This window comes from Megalobrama amblycephala, linkage group LG18 (assembly GCF_018812025.1).
Source record: "Megalobrama amblycephala isolate DHTTF-2021 linkage group LG18, ASM1881202v1, whole genome shotgun sequence".
Taxonomy (NCBI): Eukaryota; Metazoa; Chordata; class Actinopteri; order Cypriniformes; family Xenocyprididae; genus Megalobrama; species Megalobrama amblycephala.
Genome location: NC_063061.1, coordinates 28,160,899 through 28,185,914, shown reverse-complemented (window position 1 = coordinate 28,185,914; position 25,016 = coordinate 28,160,899). Strand labels below are relative to the sequence as shown.

Sequence of the window (25,016 nt, the reverse complement as noted above, 5' to 3'; positions counted from 1 at the left end):
TATTAATATAAATATTAACCAAATTAATGATGTATTAAAGTAATTAAATTAAAACAATTACAGTATTAAAAAAAAAAAAGGTAAACAAAGATACAAATTAAGTAAATGGTGATTGATGTACTTCAGGTATCTAAAAGAAGAGTTTTTTTATTTATTTATTTATATTCATAAATGTACAAAATATGAAACAAAACTGCCAAAATGTTGTATTACAATAAGTACTATACATTTTGTAATATAATACAAAATGTTGTACAACAAAAATAGGCCTGCCCCCTAACAAGAAGAGTCTTAGTCAACCAAGATTTTATTAGTCTGTTAGTCGCAGAAAAAAAAGAACTCCACAGGAAGTGGCGAAGTCACACAGTTTGAGATGGACAGATCGTTAACGACAGGTTCTTCTTCATTGGTTACAGAATGTCAGGCAGGAAATCCAAACATTCGCCCATCGACCTCAAAAATTGGTTATCATCTGAAACACAGGTAGTAGCAACTTTACATGGCCACTTGCTCTAATGTTAACATAGATAAATGTGTACTGTCATTAGGCACATATCAAAGTGTCAAAGGTAATGTATAGTGCGCTTACTGCAAGACATGGAGGCGCCGGCGTGATCACTTGCAGTGGAAACAATTTAAAATACTTAAATACTTGACATTTAAAAATGTCATATTTGGTAATACAGATATATTACCAAAAACAGTATTACATTATTTGAAACTGTAAAAGGTCTACATTTATTTGTGTAAACTCACAATAACAAGAAAATGTTGTGCTTTTGTAAAATAAAGAAAACAAACCAGAGTGCAGAATAAGCTATTCCGCCCCCCGGTATATACATGTATTTAAGTAATTTAATATAAATGTGCAATTAATCGACTAACGGCTTAAATGAATGACTACAAATCGACCAGATAAAATATTTTAGTTGGGAGTATCACTAAACAAACAAAAAAACCCCGGTAAACTACAAAAAACATAGGACTTTCATACATGCATTTATTAGGCAATCATCACCTATAATCATTTACAGTTATTGCCCCAGAAATGCCTGCAATGTAATTTGTCCATGACTGTCATTTATCAGACTCTATTAGTTAGCTAATAAATAACGTGAGGTTAGGGCAGAAAATGATAACACTTGTATTTAAAGCTTACAGCCTACAAGACCTGAACAATCAGAAAGCATTTTCATTTATTTTCATATTCATATTCATTCATATTATTATTATTATTATTATTATTATTTAATTTTAGTACTGACTTAGTATAATTATGGTAGTTTTGACATCCCTACTTGGACATTTTTAAAGTTATGTTTATATTGTACCATACAATTGTAATACATATGCAGAGTCAAATAAATTTTGTTTTAATATAAAATTTGCTTTAAACAGTGCTAAAACGTGTAATTAAATTGGGCTTTGTTTTGTTTTTGTTTTTTTTACATTACACTTGTCTTGTAGGAGGTTCAGGGCAGGTTTAACCTTTGATACCAAACCATTTAAATTCGTAGAAGGTTTAACAATTGACACCTAGTCACCAATCTCTAAGAGTTGAACTTCAACTTCAAAGTGGTGGTGCCTGGTGCTTGGCTCTCTGTAATGTGTAATGCCTGTAATACTAAATATGCTCTTATCTGCAGTTGTCCACTCTATTGCATAATAGACATATATTTGGTTTTGCTGCTTAACAGACGCATTTCCTTCCTTTTTCCTCTTGCAGTCAGTCACTTCATCTAGTTTAAGACAAAGTGCCGCTATATTTTATTAGGTTTTTATTTGTGAGGAGCAGTATGGTATATTTGAGAAGGATTCAATGTAGTTGCTACTATGAAACTAAAAAAAGCTAAGAAATGGTATTTACAACATTTAGCAGCATTATTTGTAGTACAGTATATACACACTACTGTTCAAAAGATTGTGACTATTCTTTCAAGCCATTAGACAGTGCTTATTGTTGAGCCCTGACAAGGCAGCATTTATGTCATTGAAATATAGCAAAAACAGTACTATTGTGAACTATTGTTGCAATTTAAGTCAACAGTTTTCTATTTTAAAATACTTTCAAATGTCATTTATTCCTGTTATGGTAAAGCTGAATTTTCAGCATCATTACTCCAGTCTTTAGTTTCAGATGATCCTACAGAAATCATTCTAATATGCTGAGTTGATGTTGAATTGTTGAATGCAGTTGTGCTGAATATTTTTACTATCACTTCTGATTAATTTAATGTGTTCTAGCTAAAAAAAAAATATTTATTTTCTTCAAAAAAAAAAGTCTTGCTGACTCTAGACTTTTGTACTGCAGTGTATATTTGGCCGTATTTGAACTACCATTACTAAATCTCACTCTCATGTCAGTGTTGCAAAAAATAAAAATTATATCTAAGATATAATGGGTGTTTACTGTCCCAGAGGATGTGAAAGAGAGACATCTTACAAATGTTAAAGGTGCAGTGTGTAATATTGTCAGCTAGTGGTTGAAATAGATACTGTAGTCCAAATTCAAAATATTGGAGAGAATTGCCCTTCTGGTCAAGTACTGCACTGCAAACATCAATAACAGTTTTAAGTTGCTAGCTGTGCATTAAAATTTTTTAATGCACTTTGTGGAGAACTCTGTGAATAAACACTGAACTGACTTCAGCTCAAATCAACACTTGAATCAACACTGAACTGACTTCAACACTTGAATCAACACTGAACTGACTTCAGCTCGAATCAACACTTGAATCAACACTGAACTGACTTCATCTCGAATCAACACTTGAATCAACACTGAACTGACTTCAACTCGAATCAACACTTGAATCAACACTGAACTGACTTCAACTTGAATCAACACTGAACTGACTTCAACTCGAATCAACACTTGAATCAACACTGAACTGACTTCAGCGCGAATCAACACTTGAATCAACGCTGAACTGACTTCAGCTCGAATCAACACTTGAATCAACACTGAACTGACTTCAGCTCGAATCAACACTTGAATCAACACTGAACTGACTTCAACTTGAATCAACACTGAACTGACTTCAGCTCGAATCAACACTTGAATCAACACTTGAATCAACACTGAACTGACTTCAGCTCGAATCAACCCTTGAATCAGCACTGAACTGACTTCAGCTCGAATCAACACTTGAATCAACACTGAACTGACTTCAACTTGAATCAACACTGAACTGACTTCAGCTCGAATCAACACTTGAATCAACACTTGAATCAACACTGAACTGACTTTAGCTCGAATCAACACTTGAATCAACACTGAACTGACTTCAACTCGAATCAACACTTGAATCAACACTGAACTGACTTCAACTTGAATCAACACTTGAATCAGCACTGAACTGACTTCAACTTGAATCAACACTTGAATCAACACTGAACTGACCTCAGCTCGAATCAACACTTGAATCAACACTGAACTGACTTCAACTTGAATCAACACTTGAATCAGCACTGAACTGACTTCAACTTAAATCAACACTTGAATCAACACTGAACTGACTTCAGCTCGAATCAACACTTGAATCAACACTGAACTGACTTCAGCTCGAATCAACACTTGAATCAACACTGAACTGACTTCAGCTCGAATCAACACTTGAATCAACACTGAACTGACTTCAGCTCGAATCAACACTTGAATCAACACTGAACTGACTTCAGCTCGAATCAACACTGAACTGACTTCAACTTGAATCAACACTTGAATCAACACTGAACTGACTTCAACTTGAATCAAGACTTAAATCAACACTGAACTGACTTCAGCTCGAATCAACACTTGAATCAACACTGAACTGACTTCAACTTGAATCAACACTGAACTGACTTCAACTTGAATCAACACTGAACTGACTTCAACTTGAATCAACAGTTGAATCAACACTGAACTGACTTCAACTTGAATCAACACTGAACTGACTTCAACTGGAATCAACACTGAACTGACTTCAACTTGAATCAACACTTGAATCAACACTGAACTGACTTCAGCTTGAATCAACACTGAACTGACTTCAACTTGAATCAACACTGGAATCAACACTGAACTGACTTCAACTTGAATCAACACTGAACTGACTTCAACTTGAATCAACACTTGAATCAACACTGAACTGACTGAACAGTAGCCAAAATGCATAATTTTCACTGTAAAGCTGCTTTGAAACAATCTGTATTGTATAAAGCGCTATATGAATAAAGGTGACTTGACTCCACATCGTGAATTAAAATTGTTTAATGCACAGCTAGCTGTGAATCCCTTACATATTCATTCTAGATTAAATAAAACAGGCCATGCCTCTATCAAAAAGCCGACTAGCCATTTTAACTGAACGGAGTAACTTCCTGTCTGTCATGTAAGAGAAGATAGTAGATAAGATATCTACTGTTTATTTTCTGTGAGTGGTCCATCTCCTCATATTAGCCTATGTTGTCATCAAAAAAGTGCTTAAATGATGAAAAGATTCTAAAGCTTCAGACACTTTATTAAATTAAAAAGATTTAGCAATATTGATGTTGTTCTATAATAAACATTAAACAGCAAATTTGCTGCAAATGCCAATTTTTTGTTTAAATGAGGGAAGAAATTGATGACTAGAATGGATTGTATCTCTCTCTTTCACATTTTGCTCTCCCAGTTTTCAGTCTCTCACATGCTCCTGTGGTGTAGACGTCACAGCTCCTTATGTTGCAACTGTGCTGATCCACTGTAGGCTCCATCAGACCTGTCTGCTCCAATCACAGTGTGTGTTTTTGTGTGTGTCAGCGCGAGTATTTGTGTATTCCAACATCCTACTGGTCGTAGATGCACATTCTAATACCCATTATGGGTATCTCTTCTATGGACAGATTGCTCGACGGCATGAGTGTTTCAGAGTCTGGCATGTTTGTTTCATGAGGATGATGCTACATCTGTGCTAATTAAGGCAAAAGACGTGCAGCTGAGCAAATGGACGCCACAAGGCACCATCACAGATGTCTGAACGGAAAAAGTGAGGAGGACTTGATAGAACAAAATCTGACTCCACACAGAAAGTCTCCCTCATTTTCTGTTTTCTCTTTTTACCTTAGACGAACCATTCATATACTGAATAGCGAAATTAATTTAAACCCATACCTAACATCTGCACTTAATTTCTGGAAGTCTTTGACTGCTTTCACTGGCCGCTCAGAGAGCATCCCCGCTGTACTTGGCAAAAGCCAACCTCTTATTAAAGAAAAAAAAGAAAAGGAAGTAGTGTGACATCCTGTCTCTTTCAGATTTAAACTTGATATAAAGCATGTTGCTTTACTTTCTTTTGGCAGATAGATCTACAGAAAAGTGAGTGTTTCCTGATTTAATTTTTTTTTTTTTTTTTTTTTTTTTTTTTGGAGGAGGGGTTTAGGAGACTTTAAATAAATACTTGACTATACTCCATGCCAATAAAGTGCTAAAAAGTGTTTCACAGCTTGATTTGGTATGGTTTGACAAACTTGTGCTTCTCACTGAAGCGCTATAAGATTTTATTTTATTTTTAGCAACTTAAAGATGGCACGTTGATTTATTTTCCTTGCACTAATCTGAATAAATCAGATTTTGTGATAGCAAATACACAATACATGGTGTTTTTTCTTTTTTTTTTTTAGTTTAATTTTAGTTTGCTCTCATCTTTGTTGCTATCCAAGTGCTAGTGAGCTGTTTCACATTGAGCTGCATAGGTCTTAAACCTTGTGTTGTCATTTGACAGCAGATTGCTATCAACCTTGAAAGTCCTTGAAAATGTAAGTGAAGCTGCAGTTTTTTGCACATGCAGTCAATAATCCTGTTCACCTTTAGTTTACTTTACTTCAGTCAGTTGAGAGTGTCCTCTGTCTCAGAGTCCCCCTTTTGTGTCGTATTTCCCTCGGTTCCCCTCTCATTTCTGCTTTTTGCACACAGTCAAGTACCGAACCAAGTCCCTCGTGACAAAGTCGACCATCTCTATGGTAACGGTGTGCACTGTTAGTGTTCCTATGACACCTGAGCAGCTCCGTGGCCTTTAACGCGCGAAAATGGGACAGTGATTTGGTCATCTGGGGTTTCTCTAGTGCTGGCCAAGAGAATCAAAGATCCAAGAAATTCCAAAGCAGACAGATTTTTCCGTCTCTTGCATTTGTCTTCATGCTATTCACAGAAAGATTTAGGCATTTTTATCAGATGTTATACACGTTTTTATATTTATACACTTTACTTTTACATCTGCACATAAACGTATCACTCATCACATTTTTTGATCTGCTCCTGAAAGTGACATTCCCTTTTATAGCAGGAGAACATCCATCTGTGTTCGAGATGCGTAATGTGTTTACGAAGGCGAGAATGTCCAGTCTCAAAAGTGGTATATTGTTTTATCCTAATCAAGAAAGCCGAATCCTTGTATAAACATTCAATTAGAGGCGACAGGGAATCCAGACACTGCAATTAAAAACCAGAGAAGACCGTTTTCAGCTGCACAACAGTCTAAAGAAAAGGAAAGAAAGCTAAACAACTCTTCCAGAAGCCAGTGAATGAAAAATGCTGTGCTTGTAGCAGTGACTTTCAGGCTGAAACCCAATTTACATGCTTAAACTAATTACTGAAAGAAGATACTGTTCTGGCCATTTTAAAGTACATCGTTTTAAGATTTAATAAGCTAAAATGTCAGTATTTGGATGCTATGAAATCATAAGATTGTTTCCAAAGTATATAATGTAATTGGTAATGGCAATTCAGGATTGGAACCATATTTAAAAACAGGTTTTGTGTGTTTTTTCTCTAGCTCATGCAAAAATGCATAGATTTTGTCATTTTAAAATGTGAGCCTATGCTATAGATGTGGGTGAAAGGTGTTTGTTAGTATTCTAAACCAGCATGAAAACACCCACTAGACCCTTACGGAGAGAGTAAGCCACCTGGGATTCAGTCAAATCAGCAGTTATGGAGTCACACGGCATGCTGTTTTTGGTTTTCTATTTTAAGTGTTGTGTTTTCAGTAAATTCAGTAAAATTCCGTTGAGTTCTTAAAAAGACGACTACGATGACATTTTCCCTTGAACTTTGTGTTTGTTGTCATGTTAAAGTCTTCACGTCTCCTTGTTGTATGTAAAGTCAGTGTAATCTCATTCAGGTTTCAGGTGTAAAATCCCATATGGGAAACAGTTCTATAAATTTTGAAAAGTGTACATACATAGTTTTACATACATCGATGAGCCCAAAGCATCATAACCACCTGCCTAATATGCTGTTGGTCCTCTCTGCCAAAATAGCGCCAGCCTGCCGAGGAATAAACTCTACAAGACCCCTGAAGGTGCCCTGTGGTCTTGGGCATGGAGATGTTAGCAACAGATCCTTCAAATCTTGTAGGTTGTGAGGTGCTCAACTGGATTGAGATCTGGGGAATTTGGAGGCCAGGGCAACACCTTCAATTCTTAATCATGTTTCTCAAACCATTCCTGAACAATGTGTGCGTTATCCTGCTGAATGAGGCCACTTCCACCAGGGAACACCATTGTCATGAAGGGGTGTACCTGGTCCGCAACAATGTTTAAGTAGGTGGCACGTGTCAAATTTACGTCCATGTGAATGGCCAGACCCAGGGTTTCCCAGCAGAACATTGCCCAGAGCGTTTCACTCTCTCCAGCGTCTTGTTGTCATCCCACAGTGCATCCTGCTGCCATTACATTTCCAGGTTAACGGTACACACGTCGTACGCTGCCATCTGTGTGATGTAAAAGACCAGGTGATCATCTTCCACTGCTCCAAGGTCCAGTTCTGATGCTAGCATGCCCATTGTAGGTCCTTTCGATAGTGGACAGGGGTCATCATAGGCACTCTGATTGGTTTGCGGCTACGCAGCCCCATACGCAGCAGAGTGTGATGCACTGTGTGTTGTGACACATTCCTCCCATTACCATCATTACAATTTCGTGAGACTTGAGCCACAGTAGACCTTCTGTTGGCTCGGATCAGATGGCATGGCCTTTATTGCCTTCATGCATTGATGAGCCTTGGGTGCAACACTCTGTCACTGATTTGTGGTTGACGTGACGTTGTTAGGAAATTGTCAACATTTTTCGCTTCGCTTGTGAGTGGTCATAATGTTTTGGCTCATTAGTATATGTAGTTGATAAATGAATAGCTGTACAAAATTCAAAGTAATATTGAAGTTTGAATGTGTGTGTTTTCTATAATCGCACAGTAAAAGCACAATTGTCCCTTACATATTTTTTTTCCTCATAATAGCTTAAAGGGTTAGTTCACCCAAAAATGAAAATTCTGTCATTTATTACTCACCCTCATGCTGTTTCACACCCGTAAGACCTTCGTTAATCTTCAGAACACAAATTAAGATATATTTGTTGAAATCCGATGTCTCAGTGAGGCCTGCATAGCCAGCAATGACATTTCCTCTCTCAAGATCCATAAAGGTACTAAAAACATATTTAAATCAGTTCATGTGAGTACAGTGGCTTCAATATTAATATTATAAAGTGACGAGAATATTTTTGGTGCGCCAAAAAAACAAAATAACGACTTATATAGTGATGGCCGATTTCAAAACACTGCTTCATGAAGCTTTGGAGCATTATTAATTCAGTGTGTCGAATCATGGCTCGGATCACGTGTCAAATTGCCAAAATGCTGAAATCACGTGACTTTGGCGCTCCAAATCGCTGATTCGACATGCTGATTAATAACGCTCCGAAGCTCCATGAAGCAGTATTTTGAAATCGGCCATCACTATACATGTCTTTATTTTGTTCTTTTTTTGGTGCACAAAAAATATTTTTGTCGCTTTATAATATTAATATTGAACCACTGTACTCACATGAACTGATTTAAATATGTTTTTAGTACCTTTATGGATCTTGAGAGAGGAAATGTCAATGCTGGCTATGCAGGCCTCACTGAGCCATCGGATTTCAACTAAAATATCTTAATTTGTGTTCCTAAGATGAACGAAGGTCTTACGGGTTTGGAACAACATGAGGGTGAGTAATAAATGACAGAATTTTCATTTTTGGGTGAATTAACCCTTTAATGATATTTGTATGATAATGATATTCTATGAAATGAACCAGTATATGACTTTAAAGCAAAATAAGTTCAGATTTACTACTTTCAATCATATCCATCTTGTAAGATTCTTACACAACTTTTCCAGATGGGATTGGGACTCAATGTGCATCTGACCTATTGTTCGATTTAGTCAGTCATTGTGTGTTTAATTGTTCCTGTTTGGTAAGCTAATGAGTTTTACTGTGCTAATCCTTAATTCTTTAATGGCTTCCTTTCTTTGTCTCCCTCTGGTTTCCTGACCATTTTTCCAACTTTACCTCACCCAGACCTATTGCTCTTAGTGTTAGCTGAGTTGGATGAGGAAATGCAGATGCTATTCTAAAAAATCTACAAAATCAGTGCAAATTATTTGCATTTTTTGCATATGTAATCTGATCATCATCCCATATTGTACAAAAATACAATATTTCATACTTAAATGTGTGTGTGTGTGTGTGTATATGTGTGTGTGTGTATGTGTGTATGTGTGTGTGTATATATATATGTGTGTATATATATATGTGTGTATATATATATGTGTGTATATATATATGTGTGTATATATATATGTGTGTATATATATATATATGTGTGTATATATAATATGTATATATGTATATATATAATATGTATATATGTATGTATGTGTGTGTGTGTGTGTGTATATATATGTATATATATATATATATATATATATATATACATATATACACACATATATATATATATATATATATATATATATATATATATATATATACTGTATACACACATATACATATATACTGTATACACACATATACATATATATATATCAAAACCTTTCATCAAAGTTGTCCTAAAACCTTCTTCTTAGGACAACTTAGTTCTTAGGACAACTTTGAACTATTTTAGGCCCTAATCTTACTCGCTTATCTCCTTGGGAATTCTTATCCCAATGCCAAAACATGACAGATTTATTACTTCATTATTTAATTGCCTTACCAGCCAAAGGTAAGTTTTATAGTACAAGATGAGAAAACAAAATTGATCAGTCTACTGTTTAATAAATGTGTTTAATCTTTATCTTTCCTAGTTTTTGATAATGTAAACTTTTAATTTTAATTTTCAAAATTGTTGTGTGAAGGTCTTATGTGTTTTTCTCTTCTTTTTTTTTTTTGCTCCCCCGTTAGCGATCCATATGTCAAACTCTCCCTATATGTCGCTGATGAAAACCGAGAGCTTGCCTTAGTACAAACGAAAAACCATCAAAAAGGTGAGTTTTAGTCGCACTCAGCAGCTGTGACGTTTAGGTTTTAGTTTAATGTTTCTGAGAGATTTTAAGATGACTGAATGAACTGAAAGCACTCAAAGTAATGAAGTGATGAGATAAACGGGCGATTGTTCAAGATTTTAAAGCCACTACCACTAGGAGGAGTACTTCCATAGACCGGTGGCAGTATTGCATGGGCTTTCATAGTTTTATCAGGCCTTGAATAATATGATACAACAGTATAATTTTAAGAATTCAGGACCATGTGAATGTATGCAAACTACTCAGAATGAGATAACATTTTATTTGTGTTATTATACTGTGAACTGGGGAAGAAAATATGCATAATTGCCATGGAAACAATGTCAGTCTTTATGGCTTTTAAAATAAGCTTAATTTTCTTTATGCAATACATACTTATCTTATATCTTTCTGTTGATTGTGAGGTCAATTATTACCCAGGCATGGTACTTACAGGTTTCATGACATTCGCTGTCATAAAGTGCTTATTGAGGAGGGTCAGAGATAATGGAGGAAATTTGTGTATGTACAGTGACGGTAATGGTGTACTAATTTTTACTTCCCTGTTTATCGGTTTGTCCTTGGAATGCATACACAAGGAAATAAACAACGATGCCCAGAGAAGTCACATACAATAACGTCACCAGAAATTAGCAATTGAAATGAGCCTTGGTGTAACATTCACAGACCTCTTTAAAGCAAAGTGCATGCTTTGTTTTGATGCAAATGTCTTATAAGCTGTGCAGTGCATTTGGTTGACTAACACATAATGTGTTTTAAAGGGCAGAATAAAATAATTTTGATGAATATTGTGCTTTTAGAAAATTTATTTGACAGATTTTGACATGGTGAATCTTGTGGGGGAAAAAAAATATTCATAATATTCATTTCACCACAAAATCAAAAGAAATAAATATGACTGTTTAAAGGCAACATTATATTAAATGCCTGTTGTTTTGTGATGCTTATTACTTTAATACAATTATAATTTTATTGAAATCAGCTTAATTTTACTTTACAATAAGTTTCCAATTGTTAACATTAGTTAACAAAAACTAAATGAAAAATATCTCTAAACTATTTATTAATCTTAATGTTAATTTCAACATACAGTCAAACCAAAATGTATTCAGACACCTTTAACATTTCATTCACTAATACAGTTTATTCACTTTACTTTAAAAAAATGGTAATAAAATATGACAAGATCTCAGAGTTAAACTGTGTCAGAAAAAAATTATCTTAATTATGTCAGATAACACTTAAGCAAAACTTGCTCCTGGTCAAAGTGTCTGAATTTTTTGTTCCAAATTTTATCAATTTTACTGGTATAGTCCACTGTATGAAGAATTTTTGGGAATAATATCACAGTTTACTTTATTTTGCTATCCTCATTTAAATAAATGAACTATAGTGTCCTGCAACCACTAGTAAAAATACATCAAAAATGTCTGAATAATTTTTGGTTTGACTGTATATTAATACATTATTAAAATCAAAAGTTGTATCTGTTAATATTATTTTATTATTAATGCATCCTTCATTAACATGAACTAACAATGAACAGTTGTATTTTTATTAATTAACATTATTTTGTAAATTAATTGTATTAATTTACAAAAAATAAATACTTTAACAAATGTATTGCTCAATGCTAGGTAATGTTAGTTAATACTTTAATATGATGATGATGATGATGATGATGATGATGATGATGATATGAGAATTGGGGAAAAAAATATTTATTAAATTGAAATTTCTTTATTAAAAATGTAATTAAAATAATGTCAATAAAAAATAGGCTTAACTTTCTTTAAGCAAAATCAAATTTGTTTCTTTAGATTTTTGGGTGAAATATCTCCCGGACATATTCTTGACAGGTTTCTTTTAGACCACTGGATGAAAATTAAGCATTTGGGCTTAGGCAAGCGATAAATCAACTTGGCTAGTCAGTCAGCATTTGGGTCCATTCAGTTCCATTAAGTCAGTAATCAGAAAGTCCTTACTCTGGAGTCTCCTGTGCTGTGACTGCAGACTTTTCAGGTTATTAATAGCTGACAATGAACTGCTGTGTGGAACATAAGCCTCCTCGTTCCTCAGGTCTCAGTGTTGACGGATGCTTTAGGCATCCTGCTTTGATAGACTAGTCTGGGAACTCAATGGCCCGTGGCACATAACAGCAGAACATCTTGTCTCATTGAACAAAGACGTTTGTGACCAAATTTAATTTAAAAGTGTAAATATACCCATTATGAAAAATTGAGGTTACACAATTTTACCTGAATGTAATTCGTATTAATCAAACATGTCTGGAAAACAAACTTTAAATCAAATACAAAATGTGGCTGAAAGAAAAAAAATAGTGATTTGACACTAAATGTACTGTATGTAAAATAGTTTTAGGAAGCTTGTATTTTTTTTCCCCCTTATTTAGTTATGTGCTTTGAGTTTACATCAGCATTGCTGGTGTGATCGCCATTTAAATGGTTTTTAACTACAAAACTACCTATTGAAAACTTTTAGACAAAGATAGATTAGAGTGAATTTGAGTTTCAGGCTATGACAAGATTAGTCTGTTAGTCGGGAGGTGACAACTGACTGCATAACCTTCAACAGACGTAGAGATGGATTGACTAGACGCTGTTTGGCCAAGAGTAAGAGGAAGTCAGCCTTGTCTAGGTTAAGCTTAAGGTGATGATTGGTTATCTATTCTGGAACGTGAGAGATGCAGACTATGAAGAAAGTGGAAATGAAGGGAGATTATAGGATCTAGAACTGAGTGTTGTCGGCATAACCCTGCTAAGAGAAACCATGTGGTTTGATAACAGAGCCACAGATAATGTCATCGGCCTGAATACAGAGCCCTGTGGGACTAGTAGTTGTGAGAACTGTAGTTGAGTATTTGATGTGTAGAAAATGAACCTCCAGTTGACTTGATTTGGTTGTATTGCCAAGTAGGATAAAAACCAGGCAAGCAGTTGACTGTCAGACACAGTCAAGAAGAATCAAATCGGAAGAGAGAGAATGCCCTGGCTGCCGTAAGTGATTTAGTCACTGCAAGGAGAGAGGATTTCAGTTAATTCAGTTAATTCAGTTATTTCAGTTTTACAATAAATGAGAAATAAGACATAAGATAATGAATCCGAGTAGGCGGGCTTATGTTGCTGACAATGAAAAACTGTGCGTTTCAGTGAATCGATTCAAAACTGTAATTTAATGATTCGTTCAATCATCACTCAAATGTTCTTGGATGTTTTTACTTAAAAATAAACGTAGGTAAATATTAGTGTTGTTTACTGTGTACTGTTATATTGATGCGTATTAATAAGAGAGAAATATGTAAATGTGTAAGAGCATTCTTTTTACCTATATCAGCCTTCATTACTTTGTGTTCTTCCTGTGTAATTTACACCTGCGTGTATTTCTACGCTTTAATAACCCAAAGTATTTTCACAAGCTTTGACACATGGTTCACAGACCAATAAAACAGACGTATTTACAGCATCCTGCGTGTTTGTGTGTGCGAATCATATCTGGTTTACACGTATATGTATGTTTATGACCTGCTAATCATTGAGTTCTTGTGCGAATGTCATTTTAATTAAATTAAAATCTTTTAAGACCACATTGAAAATCTGAGATTCGAGAATTTGAGAACCCGGAAATAATAAGTAGTATTAGGATTGTTAAAAACTGAACACTGTAAAATGAATTTAAAATAGAAGCATTTAGTTGTATCTATTCTATATGTTTGTTTCTACATTTACGTTAAATCAATTAAGGTACTCCTCTGAGGACGTTTAAATTAAACTGTCAGTCAGCCTTCCATGTTGATTTAATGATTAAGTTCTTCTTCCACTTAAAAGGATCAATACAATACCAGTCAAGGGCCGGGTCGGTCTCTCTCTCTCTCTCTCTCTCTCTCTCTCCCTCCTTCTATTTATCTTTCTCTGTAAACGACCATAAAATATTTTATTCAGGTATAGTAAATATTACCCAAGGACACTTCTGGTCTAAATTTCCTTTGTGTTGTAAATCTCTTCAAGATAATGGCATACAGCTGTTAAATAACTGAATCCACTCCACATTCTCCAACATAACAATTTTGTAGGTACTAACTTTCTGACTTAAATTTTTTTACCAAACTGGTATCATGATTCAGAATTGAACTGAGAATGCCTTTTAAAATTAAATTAAATTCCTGCATTTGAATTGAATTTAAAAGTATTAAACAGGATGTAGATTTGTACTGTGCTTTAAAGTAGAATTAAATGTAAAATTCATATAACTGATGTATTTTTTAAATACATTTTTGTTGTACTTTTTGACATTAGCGTTTCCAGAAATATTATATATTAATAAACAATACTAAATTATTATTGTTTCTTTTATTACATTTTTAAAATACATTATATACACAAAGTATCGATGCTTCATTTCTCATATATTAAAGGTGCCCTTGAATTAAAAATTGAATTTACCTTGGCATAGTTGAATAACAAGAGTTCAGTAAATGGAAAAGACATACATTGAGTTTCAAACTCCATTGTTTCCTCCTTCTTATATAAATCTCATTTGTTTAAAAGACCTCCGAAGAACAGGCGAATCTCAACATAATACGCCCCCAATATTTGCATATGCCAGCCCATGTTCCCAACATTATGAAAGGAATTTGACAAGGGCAGCCAGTATTAATGTCTGGAGCTGCATAGCTGAATCATCAGACTAGGTAAGCAAGCAATAACAACAGCGAAAAATGGCAGGTGGAGCAATAATAACTGACATGATCCATGATATCATGATATTTTTAGTGATATTTGTAAATTGTCTTTCTAAATGTTTCGTTAGCATGTAGCTAATGTAACATTCTCGTTCAGAATCGAATATAAACACCCAAATAAATTCTGTACTCACATGACCCGGAGCATGCATGCAGCATACATGACGAATATCTTGTAAAGATCCATTTGAGGGTTATATTTGCTGTGTGAACTTTGTAAATGCACTGTATTATAGAATCGCGAGCTCGATGGGCGGGGAGAACGAGATTTAAAGGGCCAGTAGCCCCTGAATCGGTGCATAGTTAATGATGCCCCAAAATAGGCAGTTAAAAAAATTAATTAAAAAAAATCTATGGGGTATTTTGAGCTGAAACTTCAGACACATTCAGGGGACACCTTAGACTTATATTACATCTTGTAAAAAAAAATGTTCGATGGCACCTTTAACTGGTCTTTCATTTCATTTTGAAAAACTTAAAGTTGGTAATTGTGCAAAACATGATACGGTTAATAAAATGACCTGTTTAATTAATTGATCATTAGTGTTTTAAAAGGTTACAGAAAAAAATCAGAATCACAGAAACCGTTGACATGCATAAATGAACATGTTTTTCTTTTTCAGACTCTCAATCCCAAATGGAATGAGGAATTCTATTTCAGAGTAAGTTGCTTTTTCTGATTTTTATTTTTATTATTATTATTATTATTATTATTATTATTTTTATTTTATTTTATTTGGTTGTTCCTCATAAGCCAAACCTGGCTCATCTAATTCATAAATTCACCCGCTGTGAAAACTAGAAAAAGTTTTGTACTGGAAGGCACCCTATTATCATTTGTATCTGCAATTTTGTTCTTTATTGAATCTTGACTCTGCCCAGTCCTATCAAGAAATCCGTGCTTTGTAATATATCTCGGAATGCACATCTGTTATTATACCTAACCTTTCGGCACCTCTACAATTGTAATAATCTATTATTAGAGGCAGCACATAAGCGTGTGACGTCGATGGCCGGTAATGTTGCTTGTACGTAAAACGATCTGAAGAGCTGCTTCATTTGGAAGTCCATTCACACAGACGTGATTTATAGGTGCTATTCTAAGCCCACGATAATGACCCCCCAATTCATTAGAATACTTTACTCACATTTGCACCAGAACCAGGTTTGGCACTCCTGAATCTCACAAAACATCTCCGCCAATTAAATGGTTTTATATCTACATAGCAAATGCCTGCTTTAGAGGGTTAGGTATCTTACATGGGACTGAGAAATGTGTGTGGGTTTTTTATTAGCCATTCTATTTTCGGTTTATTAATTGAATTTCTTCGACAATGTTACACAAAAATATTTAATAACTTTGCATTCTCTCTTCTGTCATGTCTGTAGGTCTGCCCACAAAACCACAGGCTTCTTTTTGAGGTGTTTGATGAAAACCGCCTGGTAAGAACCACCTCCACCTGACAGTATCATGTCAGTCAGAATTGTAGCAGGCATTTGACATTACTGGTCCTATTTGTCTTACATTTAATAGATCAATAATGGCATGATGACCCTTCTCTTAAATGTGTGATATATTGTGACCTATTGGTGTTATTCAGTAATTTGTTACCACTTTCTAGCTCTGCTCCAAAATCTAGTGAATTGCCTTGGTTCATTACTGACTACGAAGTTTTTGATAATCGAGCCACAGCTTCTACTATGAATGCATGCAAATTTAAATCGGATTTAGATGTAGTAATGTCTAGCAATGTGAATTGAGGAATAAATTCACCAGTAAAATAAGATTTTGAAATGCTTATGACAAATGTCATTGTCTTCAAATTACCGATTGGCTGCCGAATGGCTTCTTTTTTTTTTAAATTAAAGTTGAGCATTTCTTTTGACAACTTTTTGACACTCTCACTGCTTGCTCCTCTATGCTTTCAATCCCACGCAAGTTTTGAGAATAGAAAACACTAGCTTATATCACCAGTGTACCTGTACTAAAATTGTCATAGTACATCGAAAATGACTTATTTGGAACGCTTTACATTGGCAGCAACTCGCACAAATAGCGCAGAAAACTTCCAATAGATTCCATTAGAGTTTGATGCTAGAATGTTGCTAAGCTAAAAGCACAATACTTTAAAATTACATGACAACCACAAAAAGTTAAAACAGAAGATTAAATGAAGCCATTTTTAATATTATCTTTTCATAGTGAATGTAATATAACTGTATTTATAATCAGTTACTTTTGACTTTTCATTGAATGAAACAGTGCTGCCTTATAGTGACTAAAGAAGGCAACATAATGTTGCAGCCTACCTTTTGAGAGCCCAGAGCACCTGTGATGCCTTAAAATGCCAATTTATGCAGTCTAGGTAGGCATCTCAGTGGGATTTGGAATAGAGTTTGTGTGTTCTCTGGTGTTCCAGTTTTCACTTTTTCTCCTCATAACAAAATATTTCAGTCTGAAAATAGCTTGCACCTCTCAAATGTTCCTCTGAAACAATCATTAGAACAGTCTAAAAAATGACTGCAGAGAAGTTGTTTTTATTATTTTGCAGCACAGAAAATCTTGGCGCTCTAGTTGTTTGACCTGCACTGAAAGATAGATACAATATTAATTGATGTATTAATTATGTGACAATAAAAGAAATTCCACTGTTATGCAACTGTTGTCAGTGCTAAACCATTCATTAGTGTCCCCATAGCAACGATACTCAGTTGCTTTGCTTGGAATGCAGTTACCTACATTTTGCTCTTGTACAAAACCACTTTTTTTCTAATGGGGAGATCATGTGAAAAAAGAACCAGTTTAGTGTTAAAGAAACATTTCTTGTTCTAGAAACATTTTTTGTCATGCTGGTTGAAAGTCTCTTCATATCCTGATAGCAAACACTAAGTTAAGTGGTCTAAATGTATTTAGATGTGGAAGGCATAGGACCACAAAATGTTTGTCCAGTGCAATGATATGATGTCCTAACTGCCTGTCAATGTATGTATTTTCATACCTCCACACACCCTGCTCGCGCAGACATCACGTCATCAGCCCATTTCATGCTATGCAGAGTACAGGCAGACGTCAGTCACGAGCACCACAAACAAAACAGCAGCCACATTTTACAACCTCCTGTTGTATTGTCTGAATTTATCATAATCTCTCAAAACATGGTCTATACTAATTGGTAATGGATTGTAAATTACAGTCATGTACTGTACATGTAACATAGTAGATTTAAATCATTTTAAAAAAGTAAAATCTTTTGTTGTGCTTTAAAGGTGCCCTCGAATGAAAAATTGAATTTATCCTGGCATAGTCAAATAACAAGAGTTCAGTACATGGAAATGACATATAGTGAGTCTCAAACTCCATTGTTTCCTCCTTCTTATATAAATCTCATTTGTTTAAAAGACCTCCGAAGAACAGGCGAATCTCAACATAACACCGACTGTTACGTAACACTCGGGGTGTACGCCCCCAATATTTGCATAATGCCAGCCCATGTTCCCAACATTATGAAAGGCATTAGACAAGGGCAGCCAGTAACGTCTGGATCTGCACAGGTGAATCATCAGACTAGATAAGCAAGCAAGAACAATAGCGAAAAATGGCAGATGGAGCAATAATAACTGACATGATCCATAATAACATGAAATTTTTAGTGATAATTGTAAATTGTCTTTCTAAATGTTTCGTTAGCATGTTGCTAATGTACTGTTAAATGTGGTTAAAGTTACCATCGTTTCTTACTGTATTCACGGAGACAAGAGCCATCGTTATTTTCATTATTAAACACTTGCAGTCTGTATAATTCATAAGCACAACTTCATTCTTTATAAATCTCTCCAACAGTGTAGCATTAGCCATTAGCCACGGAGCACAGCCTCAAACTCATTCAGAATCAAATGTAAACATCCAAATAAATACTTTACTCACATAATCCGATGTATGCATGCAGCATGCATGACGAACACTTTGTAAAGATCCATTTTGAGGGTTATATTAGCTGTGTGAACTTTGTTTATGCAATGATAGAGTCGAGAGCTCGGGAGGGGGCGGAGAGCGTGAGCAATTAAAGGGGCCGCAGCCTGAATCAGCGCATTTCTAATTATGCCCCAAAATAGGCAGTTTAAAAAATTAATTTAAAAAAATCGATGAGGTATTTTGAGCTGAAACTTCACAGACACATTCAGGGGATACCTTAAACTTATATTACATCTTGAGAAAAAACATTCGATGGCACTTTTAAATGTATGACATAAAAGTTTCAGTGAAATATATTTTAGGCATCTTTTAAACCAGTGATTCTCAACTGGTGGGTTGCAACCCACAAATGGGTCACAATAAGTTTGGGAACGGCAAGGAAAAAAATGCTAAAAGCAAATAAAAAGGCGTATTAACTTGCATGTTAACTTAACATGGACTGTTTTGGTACTAAAATGATTTCCAGTGTAGAAACTGAGGCCTGAAGCAAAACCATTTGAGAACCACTGAGTGCATTTTATAGCTCTGGATCTGAAGTACAGCTGATGACTGTCTTAATGTCAGTAAGTATAGCTTTTGGTTTGTGACTAGGCAGTGGGATTGTTGTCTGTGCTAACTCTGTGATGGATGTATTGTGTGTGTGCATGAGTTGTTGCAGTCCACAGGGAAAAGGTGGTTGTTTCTCCTGTGTGATGGGTTTTGGCCGAGTTTCAGTGCAGAGCTGAGCAGAATCTGCGCATCTTCCTTATATGTCTGAAGGAGCACATGGATGGTGTCCCACTGACTGAACACAGATTTAATGAATGATTTTCACGCCTTCTCATGTGCATTCTCTCTCTGTCTATTTCAATTGCTCTGTTATCTCTATTTTCTTCCCTGTCTTCTCATCAGTAACCCTGTATTTCTTTGCTGTTGTTTTCCCAGTTTCTCATTTTCTGACCCTCTCTCCTGCTTTTTCAGTGAGGGCGGCTCTGTCATTCCACTTTCTTTTGTGCAAAGCATTTTGTATCTTCAAACCGTTTAACAGCTAGCTGTAATGAGCTCTCAGCATGGTTGTTCCCAAGTTCCAGTTCCAACTGGTTCATATTTTACTGTGGTCCAAGCAAGACAGTTGAGATAATGGCTTCTTTTTATAGTTAAGATGTAGAATTGGTTGTTCACAACACTTTATAGAAATTTTTGTAGATTTTTTTTTTTTTTTTTTTAGGACATTTTTCTTCCTTATGCAAACCGCTGTCATGGAGACACATAACCATCCCAGAGTCGTGTGGGTGAGCGAATGTGCTTCTTGAAAACAGGCCAGTTCAAATCACCCGTTTTGCATCATTCAGCCAAATGTTTGCTGTTTAGGCTTATATAATGTTTCGGTTTTTAAAAAATGTTTTTTATATTAGCTAAGTAAATACTATAGAAAGACATTGTATGTGTAGGTAGCACTGTGGAAGCCCTCTGTTGTAATTCCCAGAATGCTTGGTGCTGTGAAACTAATGCTTACGCCACGATGTCTCCGTTCTTTGTTCACAGCTCAGCCACTGCAGGGCATGTGTGCCCTCCAAAACAATAGCCCCTTTAGAGAGCGCCCACTCATTCACAATCAAGGCCTTTCTTTCAGTCAGTGAGTCTCTCGCTCACTCCATCCAATAAGATGCTGCACTGACTTCATGTTTTATGTTGGGCTGGTGTTGCTGCACAGACACACTCTAAAGGGTGTTTACATCAGTATTATGATTTCCGTATAGCGGACGATAAAACAAGTGAAAAAATCTGAATATCATAGACTTAAAGGTTGACTGTTTTGCTAAGCAACTTTTTACTAAACCCCTTAGCTTCCCTTTAGAAATGTGGTGGCGAGTTTTGCTTGGGTGAAGCGCAACTCACATTTTCTTCAGAAAATTTAACAATGTTACTTATTGTTTGGCTAATTTTTCATTATTGTTAATTGTCTAATTTGAATTACATAGATGCTGTTGGCCTATATTCCATTCCATTAGTGATATACATGAAGTCTTTCACACTTCTGGCAATTAAGTGCCTTTGCTTTTTGTTTCTCCTTAGACAAAGTTTGAATACGGACAGTGTAGTGTAATCTCTCTGGGCTTTCACATTGGCTTTAGCGACTTGTTAAGCCTTTCAGCAGTCTGTGTCAAATTTATTGCTATTTGCATATCTGTTAGCAGAGGGTTCTGAACACTGATCTGAAGATTCAGATTTTCTTTTTGGATTGTGTTTGTGGTGCAAAAGCAAATGCCAGCATGAGAACTTTTTTTTTTTTACCCCAAATAGATTTTATGAAGCATTTAGCACAAGCTTGTGGCTTATATAAATTTAAATATGGCTGTCAGTAGTTGGCGATTGAGCATATTTACAGAAATTCCAGAAAAGTAAAAACACAGTTTATAATTATTTTGTTTTCCAGATTACGCACAATTTAAGATGGTTTTTAAGCTGTGAAAAGAAAAGTAAATTGCTTTCTTGCTTTTGTTTTAGAAGTGTTCATGATTGTAGATTTATTCCCCCTCTATTTTTAATGAAATGGCCCCTGGGCTGCATCTTGAATCATTGTCACTGTGTTGAAAGAGAGTGACTGTCTTGTGGTTTAAAACTTCCCTTTGTGTATTTTTTTTAATGCAGATGGAACATTTCAGCCATGCCAGCCCTTAAGAAGCTTGATGGGAAATATTGCATGTCTGTACAGAGGCCCCAACATAAAAGGCTCTAGTATTTCTCCAGCAAATGTACATTTCCTTGGTATTTTTTAGAGAATGTCTGTAATGATAGTGGCAAACCTCTAATACTATCTTCTGTTTACTCATATAGGACTGATTGATGAGGTTTTGTGTGCCTTGTTTTTGTGGTGTTTGTTTGATATTTCTTTGGGAGTAGGGATAAATTATTTTACCAGCTTGAGATATGGGTCACACCATGTCCCAACTTGGCTTGGCCCAGTGTGCCCTGTGTGTGGGATGAGCACAAAGAATTATGAGCTTGTGGAGAGTGTTTCCTGAGTCAGCTGTGATCCCTCTCTTTCTCATTCCACCCCCGGCGGTCTAGTTCCTTCTGACAGATCAGTAGCAGCTGAGAGAGTTCTGTTTGGGTCTAACCGGGAACTGGGGGTGGGTGCCATCTGGATCATGTGACTTTGGCCCCCCTACCCTCACCTTTGCTTGCAAGAGCACCAGGCGTCCTTATCCAATCATGCCTGGAATGCAGCTTGCCACTTGGGCTATTTCTGCTGTCTGTCGCTATCGAACTGCAGCTCGAACAGTTTGACACATGGGATGTTTTTTTTTCTTTTCCCCGTCTCCCGTTCTTTCCAGATCCCTCTCTCTCTCTCTGCCTGAAGCTTGTGGGTTGAACTTTTAAGCTCCCTGGCAGCGCTTCACTGGTAGCTGTGAAACGAAACGCAGCCTCTGTCTGTGAGTAAGGGAAAGAGAGAGAAAGAAAGGAAAGAGGGTGGATGAGCAAGACAGAGAGGGAGAGCAAAAGGGGATCAGACACACTAAACAGTGGGTGAGACAGATCCAGGAAGAGCTGGTCAGAGACAGATCCAGGAGGACAGGAGAATGTCTCACCGGCTTCGGTTATATTTTGGATCAGGACGCAGTAACACTGCACCAGAGTTGGAGGAGCTGAATGGGACCGTGGAAGACAGAGATGAGAGAGGCTACAGTGGTGCAGGGGCCATGATATTCCATGCGCAGCCGCGAAACGGAGGACTTGCTGAAAGCCCAGAGATGGGTTCAGTTGCTGTTTCAGATGCCTCTCTAAAGCGAAGCTCTTCCATGTTCATCCCACAGCTCCAGGGTCAAACTGAACCACGGACGACCAAGAGCACCTCTGTCCAGATATCTCTACAACGCTCAACTCTGTCTCAAGAAGATACATTGCCCTTTGATCCTCCTCCAGGGTACCCTCAAGATCCAGCTCCAGCCTACACTGAGCCTGGTGAAAGTTGGCACTTGCCTCCACCTCCAGCTTACCATAGAGAAGAAACCACATCCTGCCAGAATGTGGAACAAAGTCAACCAGGTACTGAGCCCATCCAACCTAAGAGGCAAGTCTTTTGTGTTCGGCCATGTGATGGACAAAATGGTTATGCTAGTTTGGGTGTACCTAATGAAAGTCCTCAAGGGATTACCATCGGAGGTTTCAGTATTCGGAGAAGATCCGCAGATGGCTCGGATGTCCAGCAGTTTAGGATCACGCCATACAGCGAGGATGGCCAGAATGGCCACCGTTGGTCTGTCCAGCAAAGCTCAGACAGAGGTCCTGGCATGCAAAGACTCGTCTTCCAGCTTCAACAGGACCAAGGACGGCACCCAAGCCCTACTTCTCAGGCTGACATGACTGATTTAGGCATCACAGGTTCTAAAGGCAGCCGCTTGGTGCGGTATCCTAGGATCCGACTTGAGAGGAGCGCTTCACAGCCGTTGCAATTCAGAGGAGCTCCTTCATGCCTCGGATCCATGCCAAACCTTCATGCCCCGATCTCAGAAATGGAGACTGAAAGTGAGATTGTTGAGAACAGAGCTCAAGGCTGCACTTTCAAAATTAGGAAGGAACAGAACTCGCGACAGCCCAAGTTTAAGATCTATTTCAGCCAGGGAGGCGAGCACAGTCCCATTCTTGCACGGGATATTAGCGTTGGAAAGGTGCCTACCTGCAGCAATCCACAGGTAATTACAGCCGAGGGTCTAAAGTTGAACTGAATATGAAGTGCTTAATCATTTTTACGTTTGAGGCCTGCATTATTAACAAGCCATTGTTTAGTTACCCAAAGTATGCAGTTGGGTGTAGATCTCTCAAAGTGTGTTTTAGTAGTTTGTAAGTGGCTAGAGAATGGGAAAAACAGATGAAAGAAGAGCTAGCAGGATTTTGGTCAAGGAAAGAGGAGGTGGGTTCAGCAATGACTTACCCACATTCTGGGAAGTGAAAATTCCACGAAAATGAGGGCCAGGAGCAAGACGTAACCGCACTGTCTTTGGTTTCCCAATAAGTATACAAATTCTTATACTCAAAATGATATTCAGAAGTGGAAAATATATAAGCTGGAAGCATTTTCAGATGTAGCTTCATTCATAGGGGCATGTCCACTTGTCTTTTTCCCCTCTCTTGAAGAGGAGCCTGTTCTATCTTTAGTCCCGTGTCAAGTGTTGTTGTTGGTTTTGAAAGCGGCCTTTCTCCTTTGGCCTGGGTCACCGTTCATCTCTTGTAACAGCTGTTCTGTGATGATTAAGGTCTAATATATAGTTACACATACTGCTTTTCTTAGTATGATTAACTTTTTAAAACAAAGATTTTACAGCACTGTGCTAAAGAATTATTGTAGAAAAACAGAGAATCTCCATGCGTAATAGTTATATTAAACTCAAGGCTTTGTTTTGAGTTTCTCACGTCTTAAGCATTTGCTTTTTCCAATGGTCCTCCTAGTTCTTTTTATATTTGCCTCATGTAATTAGTTATCTCTACGTGTTTCCATTGAGTTTAGGGAATTTGAAAGCCCCTTCAGTGATTCATTCCTGCTCATGTAAGATACCAATTCATCAGAGCAGTGATGACACTCTTTAAGTGTGTGGCATTCATCAGTTTGTCACCAGCCATTACTAGTACTAAAACTAGTATTCATCATGTGCAGAACTCATGCTGCATAACAGCATCTTTCTGATGGAATATGGAAAGTGAGACTTCAGTTTCACAGCGATCACATTTGCAAATGGAAGGTCTGGAATCTCTTAGATGTCTACAATCAAGAATCTTCCGATTCCACAAACAGGAATGTCATACACACATACCTTCCTCAATTTCCATGGCAGCTAATGGCAGCATATGTATTTCCAGTACCTGCTCAAAAGGCTTTACTGGAAATGAGTCAGTCAAGGAGCTAAATGTTCCGCCAGCAGAGTTCATCAACTAT

The 25,016-nt window shown here is 36.6% G+C and overlaps 1 protein-coding gene across 18 annotated transcripts in view; it reads left to right on the top strand.

Moving 5' to 3' along the window:
- nedd4l (NEDD4 like E3 ubiquitin protein ligase) overlaps positions 1–25,016 on the top strand; it is an 89,237-nt gene that overhangs the window by 17,808 nt on the left and 46,413 nt on the right. For 3 of the 18 annotated variants that reach the window (XM_048166275.1, XM_048166272.1, XM_048166276.1), the window contains exons 1-2: positions 15,753–15,791; positions 16,519–16,572. Coding sequence is in view for 13 of the 18 variants with exons in the window: in XM_048166271.1 (XP_048022228.1) it covers positions 22,666–23,778 (1,113 nt within the window). In the remaining 5 variants the exon portion in view is untranslated. Of the gene's footprint in view, positions 1–10,248; positions 10,332–15,752; positions 15,792–16,518; positions 16,573–21,424; positions 23,779–25,016 lie in introns of those variants that run through there. The other 15 variants (XM_048166263.1, XM_048166268.1, XM_048166259.1 and 12 more) reach the window with 11 other exon arrangements.